The following is a 24,153-nucleotide window of genomic DNA, read 5'->3' as shown; positions in this document are numbered from 1 at the left end:
CTAGTACATAGGATATGTATATATACATGATAAACGTTTTATGTATATAATGATTTACAGGCTTACAATATGGTTGACTACCTCCTTTGATGTGCACACCAGTCATATTTTTTAAATTTGTGGATCCAACTAACTGGAGGGCGTGAAAAAAAAAAAACCTTATGGTGTGTTTGGTTGCAGGATTCTTATGTAGGATTCCCATCAAGAGTTTGGATTGTTGCTTTGGCTGCAGTTTTGATTTGGGATAAAGAGTTTGGGTCTACCTAATCGTGTGAAATTTAAAGGACAACTTCACTGTAAGATGGGGAAATTAACATATTTATTTTTTACCCTCTTATCTTCATTTTAAGACCGAAAAACTCCTCTCCTTTGGATTTTGTCGATAGTTGTTGGATAGAATTTAGAAGCATGTCGAGTCCAGAGTCCCATAAAGGGAGGAAACTGAGAATCCATTCTTATCAGATATCCAATTCCTTCAATCCTTTTTTTTTGTTGAACAACAAAAAAAAAATTCCTTCAATCACAAACATAGTTGGTTCTGCAAGCAGAACCCTTATGCGAGACCATTTCTCTAGCAAAAGAGAATACCCCTTTTAATGGCATAAGAGGGGGTCAGGGGGTGAGCAGTGAACCTTTTCTGGGATATATATAGGATACAAAAAAAAAAAATCATAGTTGAGAGTAGAAAGGCCCGGTAAGAATTTCACAAATTAAAACTGATTTATCAGTTATTGGATATGAAGTTATGAACTAACTTAAAGAAGGCCTCAATAATACACCCTAAGCCTGAGAAAAGAACCAATTATTAAGTAAATTAAACATCACAACATGGAGATTGATTGTCCACACTGGCACACCACTAGCCAGGGGTGAGAGATATTGTCAATGAGTCCAAACAACTAGACACCCAATTGAATAGAACTTGAAATAAAAGTACAAACCCTAGCATCTTTATAGACTCGACCAGGCCTACAGAAATAACCACTCTGAGGTGCACAATGTTTGTCCTCAGAGCATATACATAGTCCTTCAAGTGCACACCCTTCCTTAACTATACTCACCTTACCCTTCAAACCAAGGATTTGATCTATCCATTCACTAGAAAACACACCAAATGGATCATACTTTTCTTTCACCTTCAAAAACTTACTCGCATCTCTATACTTTCCAATTGCACCCTCGAACGCTAAATTCCGATTCTTGCCCCAATGTGGTAATCCTCCGTACTTGAAAACTCCAATTTGTTCTACTTCTTCGAAGATATCTTCGAAAAGTCTAGGTGTTTGAGGGTTTTTACTTCTATAATAAGTTATATCAAAATCTACACCATCTTCTTGTTTACCTAAGTAAGCATTTGAAGCTTTAACATACCTTAGTAAGATACCATTTTGAAGCTCCATAGTACAAAAAGCTTTGGGTTCTAAGTCGCGTAGTTTTTGAACATCTTCAATGAAATTCTTAACATTTGATATTCCAATGCTTATGGCTGTTTGATGAAAAAACACACCCTTAACTCTGGAATCCCATGGACATGCTGTTATTAAGCTATCCTGAAGACTATCTAGGCAGCTACCCGACGCTTGTAATTGGTTTTGAAACCCTACTACTGGATAATTCGTAAATAAAAAATTCATGAAACCAAATCCTAATGTCGATAATGTTGATAATGTCGATGTCATTAACTTCGCACTGATGCATTTCCAATTTGCATCTCTTGATGATTCTTGATTTTCTTCTGTTTATCATAAACAAACAACAACATTGCAGTAATGAGAAGAGTGAATAATGAGAAGTAATTTTGGGGCCATAGGTTTATTGGCTTCCACCCTACCCCACACACATTCAACAAAACCAACACTAAAGTAATTTAAGAATACAAATTCAACGGTGACACCTCAAATCCTAAACGTAGTGTGTAAATTATCCCTTTTACTTGATATTTGGTTAGTTTTTCTTTTATTTATACGAAAACTTAATTTAATTGTGACCTAACCCGGACAAATTTAGACATCTAACACAATCAGATGTTGATTGTTGGCATATATGTTGATGAAACGTAATAAATCATTGCAATTAATATTTCATCGTAATTCCGCTTGACTATTTTGAAATTTCACCATCACCCCTCGAAGCATATGATGAAATTTTATATCGCTTCTTTTGTTCTTATTTTGACTGTTTATCATTAATTGACGGTTCAGATATCGAGGTGGTAGAGCAATCTCATCACAAATTGGAGCAGTAAAGCATTTTAAAAAATCCATGACTTTTAATGAAATATTGTGAAATTAAGCTTCTGAGAAAGCACACTATGACTAATCAAGTCAAACATCAAAATTTGACTGAGGTGATAGAATTTTGCATTTTCGAATTTTTCATATTTTGGATAGTATGTTATATAACTCAAAACTTTTCGGCTACCGTCAAGCAAAACTTCTGATTCGTCCATGGTTATGAAGCTCTTTGATTGAACAGTAACATGTATGTCTCTCCAATGGAGAGACCGGAGTTCAAATCTTAACGTTTCGAGAAAAAAAGAATTAGGACAACTGAAAATGGAGTTTTGTGTAACGATGAAATGTTAACAACCTTGGGCTTTTACGAATTTATTATACCCGTTAGTGTTGAATTTAGGCGCCCCTTTCCACATGAACAACCATTTAGATTCAACTACAGTGGACCTTAACCGTACTTGAGGGGCCTTTAGACCTTCCCTATTGACGAAAGAGTTAAAAAACCTCAATGGGCTTTATGAATATTTTTGCACCTGAAGTTCTGATAACCGCCAATACAAGTGACAATGTAGAACGGAAACCGATGAAGTTGTAAACACCATCGCCTGAGACGTTATTAGGGACCCGGTTGTCAAGTCGATAAATCACCTTTCGCTGGCTAGGGTACCATGTAATGTCTGCAAACTCATGTTCATCAGCAAAACTAATAGCTCTTGTTGCTAAATCTGAATCATTCTTCGATTGATAGGTGATAGATCGTTTAAAGAGTGGTACGAGTCTTAAAGTAACCTACACCACAAGATACTATAGATATCCAAATTTATAAACAATCAAAAAAAAAAAAATATTAAACTTCGATCCGTCTGGTAGATTGATAGGAAAAAAGTTGTTGGTTCTTATAAGGTATAAATCTAGCTCGAAGTCTGTATTGGTTTGAGTCAAATTTAGCATCTTTCATCTTCTAAAAAATTTGCATCACTAACGTGATTTGTGAAAACTTTTCATTGTCGATTACTCTAATTCTTGCCAAAATTACGAGTTAAATACTATTTATATATTTTTTATTTGAGTGTGATTCAAATGAGTCAAATATATAATGAGCCTCTATATGTTGTAACGAGTCTTTTTTTAGTCAGATGAGTCTGATTCAAACGAGTCAAATATATAATGAGCCTCTATATGTTGTAACGAGTCTTTTTATAGTCAGATGAATCTGATTCAATTACAATTTTTTTTTTTTTTGTTGAAAGAACTATAAAAAGAACTTAGATGTATATGTTATTATGCCTCCAACTAATCCATTAAATTGTTGCAAAATCAACTTCAATCTAACTTATTTTTCTACGAGTTCCCATATCATAAAATTGCAGTACAAGAATCAAATTACAATCAATTACTTACCTGTGAAATAACTCCAAGAACACCTAAAGAAACCTTAGCTGCATTGATATCAGGATCATTGTTGTCTAGCTCTCTGACCTTTGCAAAACCCTCATTCTCTCCGGCCGGTGTCACGATCCGTATTTGTTCTATGTAATCATGAACAGAACTTCCAGTGCCCCACCACCCACTGCCATGAGCTCCGGTGGAGATCAACCCTCCAATGGTTAAACCCCACCAATATGGGCCATGCTCAAGTGCAAGTCCAGCTTTTGCTGCCTGTTTAATCACTTGTCTTAGGGTCACACCAGATTCGACCGTCATCAACATCGCCATTGTGTTGATATTAACGGTTCGGTTAAGATATAATGTGCTTATAAGTGTACCATCTTGACCATCAGGACAAACCAACTTGGGTATACTATGAGAATACCTAGTTGTTACTTTAACCTTGATCTTGTTCTTGGTAGCCATAGCTACAGCTGAAATGAGATCCTTCTCTGTTGTTGGATAAACAGCATTTGAAGCTCTACATATTGTTCTATCTGCAAATTCACCATAAGAGTTTGTGATTGTGCAGTTCTCGTTGTTTGGTGATGAACATTTAATGGGATTCTCTGGAGGTGTAGAATTCACAAAACAAACCATTACTAAAACTAAAATTGAGCTTAAAACATTCTTCATTATCATAATACCAATCTCTCCCTCTTTTTCTCTATAATCTACCTTTCATATACCAACAAACACATGTATATATATATATATATATATATATATATATATACATATATTGTTAGGACATAATCAAGTAAGGTATAGAAAAGCAATAGGAAATAAACAATCTCATCTGACACAAGAGATTTACGTGGTTCAGTTGGTTAGACGTATTTCACGGCGACAACGACTCGATGATTTCCGCTATGATAAGCAAACAAGTTACACAAGAGTTCGTTAGAATTCTATATCTAGATATCCCTATATAGGGTTTTAGTTTATATAGCCACTAAAACCTCCGTTCCACGGAGCTCTATCTCGCATACCAGTTCTGCTTCGGAGATCCGCCCTGTTAACGGGTCCAAAATCTGCACCGAAACTAAATGTAAACGGGTTAGCTAGTCGCAAACCAAACTACATACTAACTCATATTCAAGACACTTTCAACATGTATATACACACACATAAAGATTTTATATGTATAATTAGCCTTTGGATTTCAACTTTGACTTTTACAACAAATTTTAGGACCCGTAATAATATTAGTTTCCTTGACGATGTTTAGACCTACAAGTATTTTCCTAACAGTCGTAGTGGATCTTTGGTTTTCTTAATTTTCCAGTTGAAAGTATCTTCGCTTTGTTAAAAATGGAAATGATTTATAGCTAAGGCACATGGTTTTAAACAATAGGTTTCCCAATTTTAGTTCTATTCAGCTTAATTAGTCTACGTATTAACAAAGTAATGATGTTGATAGATGGTGACATATAATCTTGACCTCGATTCATTAACCCAATGTGGTTAACTAGTTTATTTGCAAGAAAGTTTCTAAACTTTTATCATCATGAGGTGATAAGTCATTTATACTAACAAAGCGGCAGGCTTTTTGAGTCACTATACTTAATTTTGAAAACCAAGCAATCTTAAGTTTGAGTGCTAGGAAAGTTAATTTACCCTCCAAATTAAATTTGTTGGTGTTGAAGAGCCAAATGATAACAAAGTAAACCACATGAAAAAAAAAATAACAAAGTAAACCATACAAGGTAAATTATCTAATGAAAAAAGACTATATAATATGAGCTCGCTAAAATCAAACTCATTAGGGTTGTGACAGGCTAATCAATACCTAATCTAAGAAGTAGGAAATAATATACAAATACACCAGCAAAACAAAATACAAACAAGCATACAAGTTACCCAAAGATGGTGAGTCAGCTGGAATTAGGTTTATCTACTTTTCTGTAAAGAGAAGGTGATCCAATGGATAAGCACCTTAGAGCATCTCCAATGGGACACTCTAAAAGTCTAGTTGTCAAGTGTCAAATAAAAATTCTTTTTCTTAGTGTCAATATAGAGAGACACTCTAAGTTTGTTTGATCTCTAATGGAGATCTCTAAAATCTCTTACTTAATACACATGTCACTTTTAAATTGAATATAAAAAAGTAGTTGAGAAGAAAAGGTTTCTATTGGTTTAAATATTAAAGTGACACTTATAGAGTCTCAAAGAGACTCTAGTTTTAGAGGTTCTCTCTCTAAACACTCTATATTAAATGTGTCTACCTCATAATAGAGTGTTTAACAAAGTGTTCCGTTGGAGATGGGTTTTTAACAAAAACTCTAAAAAATCATATGTGACACTCTAAGTGTTAGAGATTGAGTGTCGCATTGGAGATGCTCTTAGAAACTATCCCTTTCCTTATTTTTCATTTGGTACGGAACCATCTTAAACAAGATTACAAGGGTTGTTTCTAAATTCTTGAATCAATATTTTATGTTAATATGACGAGGCTAAAATGCATCCTAGCCCTAAGATGAAATCTTATATACATAGATCAATTGTGAATATCATTGTAATCGTGAAGCGAATCAAGTAGCGCACATTCTCGCAAAGTATGCATTTAATTTGAACCTGACTGAAACTATGGAGACCTATCAGCCTCCTAGTTGCATTGTAACTCAGTTGGCGATTGATATTGCCAACATTTCAGTATTGCTCGAGTAGCGAATAAATTGAGATATTTACCTCTTATTATCAAAAAAAAAAAAACCAAATATAAAACATTTCACATTTTTTATAGTCCAATTGTACAAGTTAACCAAGAAAAAATTGAGAAGTGGATGAATATACACATACATATTTGTCATTGACAGAGAAAATTACAAACGCTGGTAAGTCAACAAAAACGTGAATGGAAATAAATGAAAAAAATCAAAATCAACAACACTTATAATAAAACTAAACTAACACTAATTTTAGAAAAGATCAAAAGAAATTCACCAGTCTAGACAATAACATATAATTCTACGATAAGTATTGCAGGGTTTTGATGCCTACGTGTTTGATGTCAAAGCCATCGTTTCGTCACATACTGGGTTTAGAATATATATTTATTTTTCAGTTTCATTCCCAAAAAAGTCACGGGCGGAGAGGAGATCTCAAGTTTAAATTTTGTCACATAATGTCCATGTTACAAAGAGGTTTATAGAAAATGGGAGGGTGCTTCTAAAGGCACCTAGCCAAAAGGCTGTTAGCATCCGGAAATTTTATCGAGTCGGGTCAATGTTCATTCACCCGAGTTCTCTATAAGCACCTGTTTTTAACGTGGGTGACGGCCACCTTCGTTTGCTTCTTCCATCTTTTTTTTTTTTTGAGTCAAACCCATATTCTTTTTTTCTAAACAAAGCAGACCTAACTAAAAAAAGTGTAAAATCCACTCTTCTTCATAAATATTGAACGAATTAACTGAAGAATAAAACCCGAAACTCTACATTTTCCAGAAAGGTGATATCAAGATTCTTAACAATACAAGTAGAAACAATAGTCAAAATTGATGTGAAAATAGTAAGACATTAAACATCCAGAGAACACCAATGGTGGAAATGGTTAGTGTTGTTTGGTGTGAAGGAGTGATTCTAGGCATGTGCTTGAACCATTCTTCATCTAATGGCGGTAATTATTAATGCGGGTGGTATAAACAGTGATTATAGGCATGTCCTTGCACCAGTCTTCAACTTCTTGAACGATTCTCAAAGTTTCCCCAATATTCAAACTCTAAACCCTAACCCTGATTATAGGCATGTCCTGTCCGTGAGTTGAAGTTCCGTTTTGAAAGCTTAGAGAGAGAAAGTTTGAAATTCCCAATTTGGTTCAGATTGTGTGAGGGATGGAGGGATTAGGGTTAACTCCACTTTGACCGGTGCCTACATAGTTGTACGGTGCTAACAGAGAAAGGAGCAGTTGGGCTTGGTGCTAATAGAGATGGATGCTAACAGCCTTTTGGTCCGGTGCCTTTAGAAGCACCCAAAATGGGATTTCCTAGGCTGGCATGTATACCTAATTCCTATTCACATTGAAATCCAATCGGAAATTTATCTTTGATTATATTCAGACATGTAAGTTAGGTTGATGGACCGATGAGGCTAGACATATTATTATCTTTACCTAGTTTTTTTCAGTTTGACCTCTATGTCTGTCTTTTTGTTCCACTATCCAAATAGCAAACCAAATTAAAACGATATTATGAGTATTTTATTTTTCGTTTAGATTGATTAGTCAAATATAACGCCTTTGCAATTTGATATATTTCAAAACTCACTTGCACAAGTTAATCAAGAAAATGTAGCTAGGTAGAATCTTCATTCGTCAACCAATAATCTTCTTCATTATGGAAAAACGACATCAACTAGAAAAAAGAATTGTACAAAACTAATTTCATATCAATGATTAACCAACAATAATTTTTTAGTGAAACGTCCGAAATACGGACCCAAAGAGAAAATTAGGCATATCGTACAAAAAAAATTAAAAATAAAAACTCATTTTTTTTTAAATTACTGCAAATCAAATCCAAACACAATTCTCTATGTTGTGTTTTTCCATCTGGATCAAGTCTAACTTGTTCAACAAACAAAAAAGTCTAGCTTTCCTAATCCCCTTTCCACCTTTCTATTTTATCTTATAAATAGTTGACAAACATATAATTTTTTTTTTTTAATGAAAAGACACAACATATATAATTATGTTGTTAACAAGACCGATTATGTTAATTGTTTTTATTGAAATTCTTTTTTTATATATAACTAAGGTATATCCCGTACCCTAGGGCAAGGACACTTGTATCAATCAAATATTCCGAAATTTATTGTTAAATTTTATTGAGGGAGGAAGATTTTTATTAGTTATTATTTTTTGTATTATTTATATAACCTAAATTTTACACTTTTTTGTATTGATACAAGTGGTTTACCCATATAGCAAAACATTTTTTTTAGTAGGAGAAAAAAAAAATGACGGGAGAAACCAACGAGTTGGTTCAAACTCAAATTCTTAGTTGAGAAGATCAATGGTGCAGATCATTTTTTTCAGGGACTTAACCTTAAACACGGTATAGTTGTGGATCTAAGTATAAATTAAGGGTTTTCGAGCTAGTATTAGCAGAGGGATTTAACCGTAAACACGGGATAGTTATGGACCCAAGTGTAAATTACGTGAAAGATTTTTGACAACTAGTTTTTGCAGAGGGAGTTAACCGTAATCAGGGTATAGTTGTGGACCGAAGTGTAAAATCCAAACTATCTTACTAAATAACGGCAAAAGCTTCTAAATTAAAATGAATTGGATCACTTTGTAAATAATGAAGGGTTTCTAAATAATATGTATAATTAAATAAGGAGGTTTGTCCCAGTCATCGTTTTCCCTTCTGTTTTATTATATAGATTATAGACGTTGACAACATATATAATTATAATCTGTTGATAACATTATCACTGCTTTTTGTTCTATTAATGTTTTTGTCAAAAGCAAAAGAAAAAAATGTAGAACTTGTTTCTTTCTTCAAGTCAAATTACAAAATGCACTATTTTTTCCGTCAATGGGTTCTTCAAATACAAAGTGTAATATGCATAACATTTTAATTTTTGCAAAAGACAAATAAAAAATGTATTATTCTAAATGCTTCTTTCGGAAGCAAAATAAAAAATGCAAAACCATTTTTTTTTCTCAAGACAAATTTAAAAATGTTTTAGCCAAAATGTTAGTGTCAGTGGATGTGTTTGTCAAATGCAAAAGACGAAATGCAAATTATTTTGGCAAAATAATTTTTGAGCAAAAACAAATTTGTCCGGAAATTTACAAAATTATTGAGAGCAAACCAAAATTATGCTTAAGATTTTTTAAAAATATCTTTTACTTTGATTTGGACGAGAGTTGTAGTAGAGACGAATTCAATCGCAAGTTTCATTTCGAGAGTAAAGTTGTATTTTCACGAAATGAATTTTTTTCAAATATTATTCAAAATTGGACCTGGTTTCCAACTATCCCCCAATTTCCCGATTTTAAGATCACAAACTCCAATTTTCCAATTTTATTTCTCCCTCTTTGAATTTTCACCCATGTATCTATTAATCATGGTCGTAGCCACCAATATCAGCACCATCGGTCCGCTCCCTGTGTCTCTAAACTCTCTTTGATGGTCTAGGTTGTTGTTCAACTTGTATATTGGTTTATCGTCCTATTTTAAACAACGATAATTCATTTCTGAAACCAATTCAGAGATAGACATAAATAAAATTCTATATATAAAACAAATTGTTCTTACTCTGTTTTTAAAATTCCAAATAAGAATTGTATTATAAGTAAAAAATAAGAAGAAAGGTAGAGAACAGGAAATGGATTAATTAGAACCGAGGCGAATGATCTATTTCCTTAAGACAATAATTCGCCCTGTTTAATGTACCAACAGTATAGGCGATTTATCTCCAAGGATACAACGGATTACTTTTGCGGGTTGGAGGTACTTGGATCTGAAAATCTTTCGAACGTCAGTAAGTACTGAAAACTCTTGAATGCCTTAAACTCTCTTAATTCGAAGTAAGACTTGAAGTCTGATTTCATGGCTTATTTAATGACTTTGACTTTTATCTTGTTCTTGGTAGCCATGGCTACTGCTGAAATGAGTTGCTCCTCTGTTGTTGGAAAAACAACATTTGCTGCTCTACAAATTGTTCTATCTGCAAATTCACCATAAGAATTTGTTATGGTGCGGTTTGCGCCTTCTGGTATTGAACATTTAATGGGATTTTCTGGAGGTGTACAACTCACAAAGCAAACCATTACTAACAACAAAATCAAGCTTGAAACAATCTTCACTAATATAATGAATGATGCGGGGGCGGCCCTGACTTTTTGGTGGCCCGAAGCGAGGTCTGAAAATGTGGGGCCCTTTCTACCAAATTGTAAAACGTCTAAATGTATTTACATGAAAACGATAAGTACCACAAAATATTTTCATCATATTTATATAACAAAATAATTTTTTTGATAATTACAATCACTGAAATTTTGTTCTTCTTTAATTTTTCGATGCGAAGTCACTAATAATCGTCGAATAATCAAGACTGTCAGCTATATCCTTCTCAATAGATATAATAGCTAACCAGTTTAACCTTTCTTCTGACATAGTAGATCGAATATAAGACTTAATCAACTTCAACTTAGAAAAACTTCTTTCTGCAGAGGCAACAATAACTGGTATCGTTTACATAATTCTATAAGAAACTCATGTGTTCGGTTAACAACCTTTCATATCTTTCAAAAAATCTAGTACTTCAGTTGGTCTTTTGATCTCATTTGGTAAAAGACGCTTCAACATTTTCAGTTCAGAAACTAAGTCTAGTCCGTCTATGTTATATGACTCATTATGCTTGAAAAAGGTTTCAAAGCGAACACATTAATATCTCAAATTACCATCATCTTGGGAGTTTAACTTTTTTAACTCAAACAGAAAATAAATATTTCTTTGTATTTCTAATTTGCTCGAATATGCTCTTAAGTGAAGAAAAAGTCTGATCTAATATGTATATGTAATAATTAACTCTAAATGCTTCTTCAAGTGACATTGATGGATCTTCACACGCATTCTCGTCAAACTGTGTCTTTCTTTGAATAATACGTTTTTTCCCAAAATGTTGTTTCAACTCCATTTTAATGGGAATCTCTTTAGCTTCAACCATGCCTTCTTCAAATCTCACTTCTCTATAATCTTCAAGAGAACGAATGAGTCCATTCAATTTCTCTAATGCAACATCAATATCCATATCTTCAGCTTGAAGTGTTTTGCTAATAGAGTTTACCGCAAACAATATATTATGCCAAATAACTATGCTCAAAAAGAATTTTTCAAAGTCTTGTTTTAATATATTTTTGGCATCATAAACTGTTTTTGAATCATCACTTGTCTCCACCAATTCTTCTAAAGCTTCTCGTAATTGTGGAACTTGAAAACTAATGTCTTGGTGGCCCTTTTTACTACATTTTTTAAATTGGATAAGTTTCTCGTAATCATAACTTGTCTCTACCAATTTTTGAATCAACACTTTCTACTCTACTTTCACATAAATCAATTAAACTGTTGGGCTCACCATTTATTTAAAGATCATCAAATTTGGTGGCCCTTTTTACTTAACGTTTTTTTAAATGGGGCCCATATAATTTTGTTAGAGAGTTGGACTTCTTATATATTTCTTACAGAAATTAATGTCTCGGTGGCCCCTAAAAGCTGGTGGCCCGAAGCGACGCTTTGTTCGCTTTGGCCCAGGGCCACCCCTCATGCCCAACTCCATCCCTCTTCCTCTATCTAGGTATTTCTCCTTTCCACCTATCTTGATATACTACTAGTACATAGGATATGTATATGTACATGATACACGTTTTATGTATATAATGATTCACAGGCTTACAATATGGTTGACTACATCCTTTGATGTGCACACCAGTCATATTTTCTAAATCAATAAGTCGAGGGAGCCCGTTTTTTGGGACTCCCTATGACCCGTCTAACTTAAATGGACTAAAAGACAATAACCAAATCACTTTCTCTCTCTAGATTTTTTCCTTGTCTTTTAATCCATTTGGATTGGACGGGTCATAGGGAGTCCCCAAATGACGGGCTCCCTAGACTTATTGTTTTTAAATGGCCAGCGCTTTGGGGAAAGCTAAATAGTTTCCGGGGTGTGAAGACTTGGTCAAAAATTGGTCAATTTTGTTTGACAATTTTATTTTGTAAGTTGTTAGGGAGAAAAATAAAAATCCTCGCCTCTCTCTCTCTCCACCTCACCTCATCATCTTCACGACGAAGGTCGCTGACCGGTCAATTTTCCGGCCGGCGACCTTCAAACATAAAAAAAAAATTTCTCTCTCCTCTCTCTCTCTAAAGATGATGAGGTGGCAGAGATAAAATGAGATGGAGGAGAGAGGTGAGGTGGAGAGTTTTTTATTTTTATTTTGAAACATATTCCTCATTAGGTGTAGGTGTGGGGGCAGGACCCCATTAGGTGAAGGAGACTGTCAGATCTTACTTTCATAGGATAGATCCAACTGTACTTACTGAAATCATCCAGAAAAAGGATGTAATACCTAGCACCATCAGGTGTAGGTGCGGGGGCAGGACCCCAAATATCACAGTGAACTAAGTATAAGGCAGTATTGGTTGTTGTGGAAGAATTAGCAAAGGGTAGGCATTTACTTTTGCATAACTCACATGATCGACAGAACTTTTAAGCATTAATATTAGCTACTGCTATCTTGTTTTCAGCATGTAATTGTTTAATAACACCATGATGAGAATGCCCAAGCCTAGCATGCCAGACATCATAGGAAGAGACTGTCTGAGATACATGAGCTTCAATATTTTTGTGTTGTAGAGTACTAGTATGTACTTCTATTGGATAAAGACTATTTTTGACAGGACCTTCAGCCAAGACCTTCTTAGACCATATATCCTTTATGTTGTATCCCCAAGGTAGAAATTCAACTGAGCCAGAATTGTCCTTGGTAAACTTTGAGATAGAGAGAAGATTTCTCTTTAAGTGAGGAACACACAACACCTTATTTAGATTGAAATCATGATTAGATGTAGACAATGTGGATGAACCTGTACTAGTGATGGATAGGAACTTTCCACTACCTACCATTACAGCCTCTGTACCTTGATAAGGAGTGATAGAACTTAAGTTGTCTGGAGTATGAGTCATGTGACTGCTGGCTCCTGTATCTGCTAACCAAGATTTGTCTTTTATACCAACATTGATAGTGTTAGTAGCCACATAACATGTAACACTATCTATAGAAGTAGAAAAATCATCTGTTAAGCAATCTAGAAATATATCAGCATCATCATCAATAACTCTATGACCCATAATAGCAGTGTGACATTCATGAAACACATCCTCATTATAATCCTCATATACATAATCATATAGAACAGCATTGTTACACTCTAAAAGAGTTTCATCTTCATAAAGATATGATTTTGATTCTAGAGGTGAAGGTTTAGAATCAGTCCCTTGTTCCTCTACCTGAGGTTGAGACTCTGTAAAATAACCATAATGAGGTTTGTTTGGTTTATACCTAAAGTTGCACACACCAGCTGAATGACCTCATCTTTTACATATTCCACAGGGTATAGTAGAAAAATCAAATTCTTCTGCCTTCTGGTTCTTATGTTTAATCTCTGTATTGCTAGAAGTTTGAGAATTTGAGGATGACCCATCTTTTCTATAAGCTTGATGTCTATAGTAAGATGGAGAAGGCTTATTATGCTGATTTGAATTTGTTCTCCTAACATAGTATACTTCTTCATCTTGTTGTTTAGACAATAACCATTGTTCATGCATAACAAGTCTTGATTTAAGTTGTGCTAAGGTAAGGTGTTCATTGTTAGATCTTAAAGCAATAGTGAACTGATCATAATCAGAATTCAGACCTTGAATAGCAATTCTGACAATTTCAGTATCACTGATCCTATCATGAACAGAGATGAGAGAGTCTGCTAGCATCTATAATTCTCTTAAATACTCAGTTATAGATGCATTACCTTTCTTGATGGACTGTATTTTCTTCTTAAGTTGGTCTTTTCTTGATTCAAGACCCTCATTATAGGTAAGCATACATTCCCAAATTTCTCTAGCAGAAGTTAAACCATAGGTATCATAATAGACTGATTTAGAAAGAGTACTTTTAAGATAAGACTTTACAAAGCTCTCTTTACTTCTCCAAATTTGAAAGTCATGGTTAACTTGTTCAACCCCATGAATGATCTTAAGATGTGGTGGAATTTCAATAGAACCATTGACAAACCCTAAAAGATCATAAGTGCTAAGTAATGTTTCCACTTGGTCTTTCCACATCAAGAAATTGGTATCATCAAGTTTCTCAGTTATAAAACTAGTAACAGCAGAAATTGGTGGAAGGTTACCTTGATTAGATGCTGCCATGAAAGCTGCAGAAAGTTGCTGGTGAATTGCTCGAAAAAACAGTAAGTAACTTCTGAAAACCTAAAAACTTCTTTGTTGTTTCAATACTTGATCAATTTGTTGATGAAGATGATCAATCTTCTGAATTTTATCTATCTTCTTCTGAATTTTATCTAACTTCTTCTGAAATTTATCGAACTTCTTCTGAATTTTAATGAATTTTGCGAGATGATGATGCTTGATTGTTGTTGGAGTTCATAGAAAAAGCCCTAATATCTTGGATCTAAGTTGAATCTGATACCATGTAAGCTTTACTTGAACTCTAGATTTTATTTCCAATCTTAAAACTTTATTATCATTTACAATCTCTATTTATAGAGATAGAAAAGTAAAGGGAATAACAAACAATAACAGAAAGTGTGGAATCAAGAAAAGTTAGTTACTAACTTTTCTTTTACGGGTATTACTGGTGGGAGTGCCTTTAGCAGATTGAATAAAGTTGGAAATGAGCTGAGACTAGAAGCAGACCTTGACCAATTGACTATTGACCGAAAACCCTTGACTTCTTAAGGTGTTGACTGTATAAGAATCCAAAACCCTAATCTTTCTCTTATTTGTTCTTTTGCAAACCCTAGTTCTTACACACCACTTCACCCCATTTGAAGCTTCTTGAAAACTTCATATTTCGGGACTCCATAGTTTTACAGCTGAAGTCAACCCCTTAAAAAAATTACAAGGATTATATGAATGGTTCGCTTTTTGGCCCTCAACATTTGGCTAGTTTCAATTTTGACCTTTTTTTTTATCATTTGATTAGGAAAGGGCCAGTTTGTATTTTCTTTACCGATTTGCCTTTTCAATTTTTCTTTTTTTTACTTCTCATCCTCTCTCTTGCCTCTTTCTTAACTCTCCTTATGGACCCTCTAGTTCGATTTCCTGAATAACAAACACAGTTGGTCCTGCAAGCGGACCCTTATGCAAAACCATTTCTCTAGCAAAAGAGGAGACCCCTTTCGTGACATAAGAGGTGGTCAGGGCCTCAGGGGTGAAAGGTGAACCTTTTTAGGGATATGTGTAGGGTCATGCGAGCCAAAGGAAATTGAAAAATCTCCATCATCTAACTATATATCTTAACCTCTTTTATTTTATTTTCAAGCTAAGCGGGACAAGCGGCTCGTTCGACTTATTCATTGCTTGTTATATTTTCTATTGCCTGCTGGAATAAATCTTCTATACTCTTTTTTTAGTACCCTAATAGTACTTGGGTGATAGCAATAGTATTTGGGTGATAGCTAGGTAATAAGAGATTAGAGATCGATGGAGAACATAGATTTATTAATGGTTCATATAGTCCTAATAGCCGACCAAAAATCTCACAGGCGGAGATGGAAAATGGAATGCCACTCACTGAATAAAATGCAAAGTGACATGCGTTAGAGAGATTAATACGTCAAAAACAAGAAAAAAGTTCAATGGCAAAGGATTCTTGCGGTAAAAGTTGTTAGCACGACCACTGTGGATTCAAAGACCTGTTAATATATATTTATATATATAGGATACAAAAAAAATCATAGTGGAGACAGAGTAGAAAGTCCCCGTAAGAATTTCACAAATTAAAACTGATTTATCAGTTATTGGATATGAACTAACTTAAAGAAGGCCTCAATAATACACCCTAAGCCTGAGAAAAGAACCAATTATTAAGTAAATTAAACATCACAACATGGAGATTGATTGTCCACACTGGCACACCACTAGCCAGGGGTGAGAGATATTGTCAATGAGTCCAAACAACTAGACACCCAATTGAATAGAACTTGAAATAAAAGTACAAACCCTAGCATCTTTATAGACTCGACCAGGCCTACAGAAATAACCACTCTGAGGTGCACAATGTTTGTCCTCAGAGCATATACATAGTCCTTCAAGTGCACACCCTTCCTTAACTATACTCACCTTACCCTTCAAACCAAGGATTTGATCTGTCCATTCACTAGAAAACACACCAAATGGATCATACTTTTCTTTCACCTTCAAAAACTTACTCGCATCTCTATACTTTCCAATTGCACCCTCGAACGCTAAATTCCGATTCTTGCCCCAATGTGGTAATCCTCCGTACTTGAAAACTCCAATTTGTTCTACTTCTTCGAAGATATCTTCGAAAAGTCTAGGTGTTTGAGGGTTTTTACTTCTATAATAAGTTATATCAAAATCTACACCATCTTCTTGTTTACCTAAGTAAGCATTTGAAGCTTTAACATACCTTAGTAAGATACCATTTTGAAGCTCCATAGTACAAAAAGCTTTGGGTTCTAAGTCGCGTAGTTTTTGAACATCTTCAATGAAATTCTTAACATTTGATATTCCAATGCTTATGGCTGTTTGATGAAAAAACACACCCTTAACTCTGGAATCCCATGGACATGCTGTTATTAAGCTATCCTGAAGACTATCTAGGCAGCTACCCGACGCTTGTAATTGGTTTTGAAACCCTACTACTGGATAATTCGTAAATAAAATACCATTATTGGAGTAACCAAACCCGGCGGTTGATAAGGCCGTTGTTGCTGCCTTTGCAGCGACGCATTTTCCATCTGCATTTCTTAATAATTCTTGAGTTTCTTCTGTTTATCATGAAAAAACAAAGTTAGTGAAAGGGGTCCGTTAGGCCGTTTCGCACTACTTTTTCAGACAAACTATCAATTTTGTTATGCATTACAAGTAGATTTGTACCTGAAGATCTGATCACGGCAAGTACAAGAGATGGTGTTGACCGGAAACCGATGAAGTCATTTACACCGTCGCCGAAGACATTAGTTGAGACCCGGTCATCAAGCCGATATATGGCCTTCCTTTGGTTCGGGTACCATGTTATGTCTGCAAACTCGTGTTCATTGCCAAAAGTAGTTGCTTTTATAGCTAAATCGAAGTCATTCTTCTCTTGAAAGGTGATGGATCGTTTAAAGAGTGGTACAAGTCTTAAAGTAACCTACAATATGTAACATGATCAACATTTAACATAGTGTGTTTCTTTCTTGAGTCCGAATCGAGCTCAAGGACATTGTGCTTTTTTCTCAAGTTCAAACTCAAGCATAAATATTTTGCCAACAACCCTTGGTTGGAGTGGTAAGAGTTATAGTCTTCCACTTTAGAGGTTAAGGGTTCGAGGCACGCTAAACAAATTCAAAAAAAAATTGTCTTACTCAAATAAATCAACCATTCAGGCGGATCAGACGCCACGAATCATGACAAAAATCATTTGATAGGTAACTCGAGTCAGATCTGACCTAGGGAGAAAACAATCAATACCTTAATCAATTTGAGTCATGGATGGAAATATAATTACTTACTTGTGAAATAACTCCAAGAACTCCTAAAGAAACCCTAGCCGCGTTAATATCAGGATCATTGTTATCAAGCTCTCTGACCTTTGCAAAACCCTCATCCTCTCCTGTTGGCGTCACGATCCGTATTCGTTCTATGTAATCATGAACAGAGCTTCCAGTGCCCCGCCACCCACTACCGTGAGCTCCGGTGGATATCAATCCTCCAATGGTTAAACCCCACCAATATGGTCCATGCTCAAGTGCAAGTCCAACTTGTGCTGCCTGTTCTATCACCTGTCTTAGGGTCACACCAGACTCGACCGTCATCAACCTCGTCGTCATGTCAATATTAACTATTCGATTAAGATGTAATGTGCTTATAAGTGTACCATCTTGGCCATCAGGACAAACCAACTTGGTTATACTATGAGAATACCTAGTTGTGACTTTGACTTTGATCTTGTTCTTGGTAGCCATGGCTACATCTGAAATGAGTTCATCCTCTGTGGTTGGATAAACAACATTTGATGCTTTACAAATTGTTCTATCGGCAAATTCACCGTAAGAGTTTGTGATTATGCAGTTTGTGTTGTTTGCTGATAAACATTTAATGGGATTCTCAGGAGGTGAAGAACTAACCACACATGCCATTACTATCATGACTAGAATCAAGCTTGATACATTCTTGATGATCAAATATATCATGATGATGCCTAACTCTCTATATATATATTTTTCTCTCTTGATTATCTCTTATTACTATCTTGATACACTACAAAGGAATACACACATATATATATATATATATATACATGCCAAATATGGTTAATTGCTTTTATGAGATGGGTTCATATGATGTTAATTTGAACTTCTTAATTACCAAATCAATTCTATATTCATAGATATCATCAGCCTATAAGAAGATAACTTTAGTCAAATAAACATTATGTGCAAGGGCCAGCTACAACCAAATTTCAGAGAAATATTTGTATAATTCAATATAAAGTCAAAGGTTGAGATTTGAGGAGATATTATAGATGTTGGGACTCAATACGTAACTTGGTACTCATAATGCATTAAATGAAGGGGTTAGCATACTATACAAATTTCAATAGTCTGTTTCTCATTTGATTTTTTTTTCACATATTCAATAGATTGGTTTTTGTTGCAATCAATATATATATATATATATATATATATATATATATATATATATATATATATATATATATTGACAGATAGAGATCAAAAGAATGTATCTCAATTTCTCAACCACTCCGGTAGGACACAAAATTACTTTAAAAATCTTCTCATTGTTGTAATATATTGTAGTATATAGCAGCTTTTAAATTGGCTAGTTTCCGTTTCACCTTAACATTTGACCAACTCTGTCATTTGGCCTCCTACAATTGACTAGCTTCACATTTGGCTCATTTTTAATACTTCCGTTATGACAACGATTACCAGACTTTCTTTTTTGCCAATTTTACCCTTTCTCGATCCATTTTTCTATTCAATTGGCTCTCCTCTCTCTCTCTCTGACTCTCGCTTTTTGTACAATCCTCCGTTTAGAACCTCCGCAACAGACATTGTTGCCAATAGGTCCTGCAATGGAACATCTTCACTAGTTGGACCATTTTTCTGGCAAATGAGACCTTGAGCAAATCTTCGAGGGGATGAACCCTCTTGCAGGTTTGGGAAGGGCCCAAGAAGGGAAGAGAACAAGGAATCTGGGTCATCAAATGTTACACATTTATCTTCTTTATATTCCTTTCAAGCTAAATGGGATAGTAGACACATTCAGTATACATAATAAAATACACTTGTGAATACCTACCTGTCTTGCTTGAATTAAACATTTCTTGCCTTCTTGGTGGGCTAAATATCTTCTCAAATGTATATAAATCTCACCGCAGTGGATTCAACACCGAGCAATGCTTTAGACAACGACATAAGTTACCACATCCAAACAGAATTTCACCAAAAAAAGTTATTGAAATATTGATTGGTACCACATAAGAGAAAATCTTCCTCACAAGGGAAGTTCTATAGCTCCTTTATTCCGAACGACACCACATGAACGAATCCCTAAAAAAAGTTGGTGGAATACTTATAGAACTTCCCAAATTAAATGTAGATAATGCTTAATTTCTTGTAAATAAATACATCACTAGATTATTACATCAAATAAACAAATAACATCAAAACAATGTACTAAGCACAATGAAGTGTAAGTGACTGCCACGCCTTGCGGGCTATAACATTAGTCTAAGAAACTTTATTTGATACTACACAGAAACAACATCGAACAAGAGCCAGAGATCGTAAACCACAACCTGAAGACTCAAATTCCACACTTATTTGATTTAATATATAGTTCTTTATGCATCAAGAACTAAAGTTGTATTCAGACGAGTACAAACCCTAGCCTCTTTATAGACTCGCCCCGGCCTACAGAAATAGCCATTCTGAGGTGCACAATGTTTGTCCTCAGAGCATATACATAGGCCTTCAAGTGCACACCCTTCCTTGACTATACTCACCTTACCCTTCAAACCAAGAACTTGATCTGTCCATTCACTTGAAAACACCCCAAATGGATCATACTTCTCTTTCACCTTCAAAAACTTACTTGCGTCTCTGTACTTTCCAATTGCACCCTCGAACGCTAAATTCCGATTCTTGCCCCAATGTGGTAATCCTCCGTACTTGAAAACTCCAATTTGTTCTACTTCTTCGAAGATATCTTCGAAGAGTCTAGGTGTTTTAGGGTTTTTACTTCTGTAATAAGTTATATCAAAATCTACCCCATCTTCTTGTTTACCTAAGTAAGCATTTGAAGCTTTAACATACCGTAGTAAGATACCATTGTAAAGCTCTACACCACAAAAGGCTTTAGGTTCTAAGTTATTTAGTTTTTGAATGTCTTCAATGAAGTTCTTAACATTTGATATCCCAATGCTAATGGTGGTTTGATGAAGAAATTCACCTTTAACTCTGGAATCCCATGGACATGATGTTATTAAACTATCCTGAAGACTATCTAGGCAGCTACCCGACGCTTGTAGTTGGTTTTGAAACCCAACTATCGGATAATTCGTAAATAATATACCATTATTCATGAAACCAAATCCAAATGTCGATAATGTTGATGTTGTTAACTTTGCACTGATGCACTTCCCATTTGCATCTCTTAATGATTCTTGAGTTTCTTCTGTTTATCATGAATAAACAACAACATTGCAACTAATGAGAAGCAGTGGCGTGGCTGAGTAATTGGGGGTCCGGTGCCAAAATGTTGATGGGGCCTTTTACATGTTAAATTTTTTTTTACACAAAAATAATAAACGTAAATTGTAAATGATCTAACCATAAAAATAATATTTCATCCGAGAGTTTTTTTTTTTTTTTTTTGGAAACCGATTACATTGTCGTACAATTGGAATTGAATACATCAAAGATGTGATAAGCTTGCTACCCGCCCAACCCGCCCACTCAAACTCTAACATGACCTGGCCTACACTACCTTATTTATACCCTAATAATCTCAATTCAAATAACCAAAGATTCCACCTTAACCTGGGACCTCCAGGGATTTCTGGAGTTTATGTCAACACCTTGGAACCACTTGGGCTACCAACCGTTGACATTTCATCCGAGAGTTGAATCTTAATATTGTGTTCTGAACTAAATGAGAGAGGAGAGATTTGGGAAAGTAGGGTAATGCAATTTCCGAATTCTATAACCTACAACCCTAATTATATTGTAAAGTAATGAGTCGGTCAAACTATTGGGAAAGTAGGGTAAGGTGGGCCCTAACCTATAAGGCTACAACTCTAATTATATTGGGAAGTAATGGCTAATAAGTCGGTCAACTATGAAGGAAGTAGGACCAATTGTAATTGTTGTTATTTGTTGGATTTTTTATGTCCACAAAAAGGAAAATAACTATTAAGGAAGTAGGGTAACAGTGGGCCCCAACCTATAAACCGAATTATAGACTGTATCAAAGAAGTTTTGTTTGGGGGGGCCATGTGGTGGGGGGCCTGTGCGGAGGCACACCCTGCACCCCCACCACACGCTACTGATGAGAAGAGTTACAATAAGTGCAAGAATCAATACAACTATGTATTATTTTTTAAATGCAAGAACCGGCGAAAATAAAAGTGATAAAGATTAAAAGATTGTAACGAGTTTTAGTTGCTTGCAAAGCTCTTTGATTGAGCAGTAACATGTATCATGTATGTCTGTTCAATGGAAAGATTAGGTTCAAATCTTATCGTTCGTTTCTAGAGAAAATGAATTAGGGCAACTAGTTTAAAATGGGGGTTTGTGTAAGGATGAAATGATAACAATGAAAAAAATACATTTTTCACCTCATTTTCACCTTTTCTGGCTTCAAAAATTACGAAAAATTGTTTTCTATGAATGAAAACACATTTTGAAATAAAAGAATTATTATAACAACTGTTTTCTATCATGACAATAACGACCATGGGCTTTTAGGAATTTTATATACCCCTTAATGTTGAATTTCGGCTCTGGTGGACCATTAACAGTAATTGAGGCGCGTTAAGACCTTCGCTATCAACGAAAGAGTTTAAACCCTTCAATGGGCTTTATGAATATTTTTGTACCTGAACTTCTGACAACGGCCAGTACAAGTGACAATGTAGAGCGGAAACCGATGAAGTCATTAACACCATTGCCAGAGACGTTATTAGGGACCCGGTCGTCAAGTCGATAAATCACCTTTTGTTGGCTAGGGTACCATGTTATATCCGCAAACTCGTGTTCATTAGCAAAACTAATTACTCTTGTTGCTAAATCTGAATCATTCTTCGATTGATAGGTGATGGATCGTTTAAAGAGTGGTACGAGTCTTAAAGTAACCTACACCATAAGATACAATTAATATCCAAATATGTCAACACCAAATTAATCATTTTGGGTCTCAAATTTATAATGAGCCTCTCTATATGTTGTATTGTAACAGAGTCTTTTTATAGTCAGATGAGTCTGATTCAAACAATGAAATAGAACTTCCATGTATATGTTATTATAGGTCCAACTAATCCATTAAATGGTTGCAAAATCAACTTCAATCTAACTTATTTTCTACTGATTCCCATATCATAAATTATGGTACAAGAATCAAATTATAATCAATTACTTACCTGTGAAACAACTCCAAGAACACCTAAAGAAACCTTAGCTGCTTTAATATCAGGATCATTGTTATCAAGCTCTCTGACCTTTGCAAAACCCTCATCCTCTCCTGCCGGTGTCACGATCCGTATTCGTTCTATATGATCATGAACGGAACTTCCAGTGCCCCACCACCCACTGCCGTGAGCTCCGGTGGAGATCAACCCTCCAATGGTTAAACCCCACCAATATGGTCCATGCTCAAGTGCAAGTCCAGCTTTTGCTGCATGTTCTATCACTTGTCTTAAGGTCACACCAGACTCGACCGTCATCAACCTGGTCGTTGTGTTGATATTGACCGTTCGGTTAAGATATAATGTGCTTATAAGTGTACCATCTTGACCATCAGGACAAACCAACTTGGTTATACTATGAGAATACCTAGTTGTGACTTTAACCTTGATCTTGTTCTTGGTAGCCATAGCTACAGCTGAAATGAGTTCCTTCTCTGTTGTTGGATAAACAGCATTTGAAGCTCTACAGATTGTTCTGTCTGGAAATTCACCATAAGAGTTTGTGATTGTGCAGTTTTTGTTGTTTGGTGATGAACATTTAATGGGATTCTCTGGAGGTGTAGAATTCACAAAACAAACCATTACTAAAAGTAAAATTAAGCTTAAGACATTCTTCATTTTCATAATACCCCTATCTCTCCCTCTTTTTCTCTTTCAATTACCTTTTGATTGATATAGCAACAAATATATGTTATATATATACATAATTTGGAAGTGTCTTAGGTATATAATTTACACACAAACACGTTTTTATATAAAAATAATAAGAATTTTTCTAACATCCATAAAAGCCGTCACATGACTAGAATTTTTCTAACATCCAGAGTTATAAATCTGGAATGCATACGATTAGTCATTTGATTTCAACTTTGACTAGAATTTTATAAGGATTTTCCTGACAATATTTTCCTAATAATCAATCGGGTTCGATCTTTGGCTTGATAAAAATGAACTCAAAGATCTCGGTCAGAACAGACATATGTCAAACGTGAATACCCCTGTAGCCACAGGCAGAACACCT

The 24,153-nt window shown here is 35.0% G+C and overlaps 3 protein-coding genes across 3 annotated transcripts; all 3 read right to left on the bottom strand.

Moving 5' to 3' along the window:
• Nucleotide 1: 1 nt before the first annotated feature.
• On the bottom strand, nt 2–4,262 carry LOC147534606 (putative L-gulonolactone oxidase 6). The gene is made up of 3 exons (XM_086646337.1): nt 3,636–4,262; nt 2,768–3,023; nt 2–1,735 (listed from the first exon to the last, which is right to left on the bottom strand). The coding sequence occupies exons 1-3, from the start codon at nt 4,260–4,262 to the stop codon at nt 900–902; spliced, it is 1,719 nt and encodes a 572-aa protein (XP_086502463.1). The 3' UTR covers nt 2–899.
• Nucleotides 4,263–16,263: 12,001 nt separating this feature from the next.
• LOC147534605 (putative L-gulonolactone oxidase 6) lies at nt 16,264–18,875 on the bottom strand. Its single transcript, XM_086650361.1, has 3 exons — nt 17,935–18,875; nt 17,318–17,573; nt 16,264–17,208 (listed from the first exon to the last, which is right to left on the bottom strand). The coding sequence occupies exons 1-3, from the start codon at nt 18,613–18,615 to the stop codon at nt 16,376–16,378; spliced, it is 1,770 nt and encodes a 589-aa protein (XP_086506487.1). The 5' UTR covers nt 18,616–18,875; the 3' UTR covers nt 16,264–16,375.
• Nucleotides 18,876–20,029: 1,154 nt separating this feature from the next.
• On the bottom strand, nt 20,030–23,800 carry LOC147534604 (putative L-gulonolactone oxidase 6). Its single transcript, XM_086650724.1, has 3 exons — nt 23,088–23,800; nt 22,548–22,803; nt 20,030–21,124 (listed from the first exon to the last, which is right to left on the bottom strand). The coding sequence occupies exons 1-3, from the start codon at nt 23,754–23,756 to the stop codon at nt 20,292–20,294; spliced, it is 1,758 nt and encodes a 585-aa protein (XP_086506850.1). The 5' UTR covers nt 23,757–23,800; the 3' UTR covers nt 20,030–20,291.
• Between the last annotated feature and the right edge of the window lie 353 nt (nt 23,801–24,153).

This window comes from Eschscholzia californica, unplaced genomic scaffold (genome assembly GCF_041429995.1).
Source record: "Eschscholzia californica isolate CP2 unplaced genomic scaffold, dmEscCali1.0.p SCAF_6, whole genome shotgun sequence".
Taxonomy (NCBI): domain Eukaryota; kingdom Viridiplantae; phylum Streptophyta; class Magnoliopsida; order Ranunculales; family Papaveraceae; genus Eschscholzia; species Eschscholzia californica.
Note: the sequence above shows the minus strand (reverse complement) of the source record. Positions and strands in the feature narration are given on the sequence as shown.

What these genes read in the sequence shown, in the direction of transcription:
- LOC147534606 (XM_086646337.1), bottom strand. Translation starts at nt 4,262, where the DNA reads ATGGTTTGTTTTGTGAATTCTACACCTCCAGAGAATCCCATTAAATGT. An exon ending in TTCTTGGAGTTATTTCACAG is followed by an intron (nt 3,024 to 3,635) that starts GTAAGTAATTGA and finishes CTTGTGGTGTAG; the next exon opens with GTTACTTTAAGACTCGTACC. An exon ending in GGCGGTTATCAGAACTTCAG is followed by an intron (nt 1,736 to 2,767) that starts GTGCAAAAATAT and finishes TATGATAAACAG; the next exon opens with AAGAAAATCAAGAATCATCA.
- LOC147534605 (XM_086650361.1), bottom strand. Translation starts at nt 18,615, where the DNA reads ATGATATATTTGATCATCAAGAATGTATCAAGCTTGATTCTAGTCATG. An exon ending in TTCTTGGAGTTATTTCACAA is followed by an intron (nt 17,574 to 17,934) that starts GTAAGTAATTAT and finishes TACATATTGTAG; the next exon opens with GTTACTTTAAGACTTGTACC. An exon ending in TGCCGTGATCAGATCTTCAG is followed by an intron (nt 17,209 to 17,317) that starts GTACAAATCTAC and finishes CATGATAAACAG; the next exon opens with AAGAAACTCAAGAATTATTA.
- LOC147534604 (XM_086650724.1), bottom strand. Translation starts at nt 23,756, where the DNA reads ATGAAAATGAAGAATGTCTTAAGCTTAATTTTACTTTTAGTAATGGTT. An exon ending in TTCTTGGAGTTGTTTCACAG is followed by an intron (nt 22,804 to 23,087) that starts GTAAGTAATTGA and finishes CTTATGGTGTAG; the next exon opens with GTTACTTTAAGACTCGTACC. An exon ending in GGCCGTTGTCAGAAGTTCAG is followed by an intron (nt 21,125 to 22,547) that starts GTACAAAAATAT and finishes CATGATAAACAG; the next exon opens with AAGAAACTCAAGAATCATTA.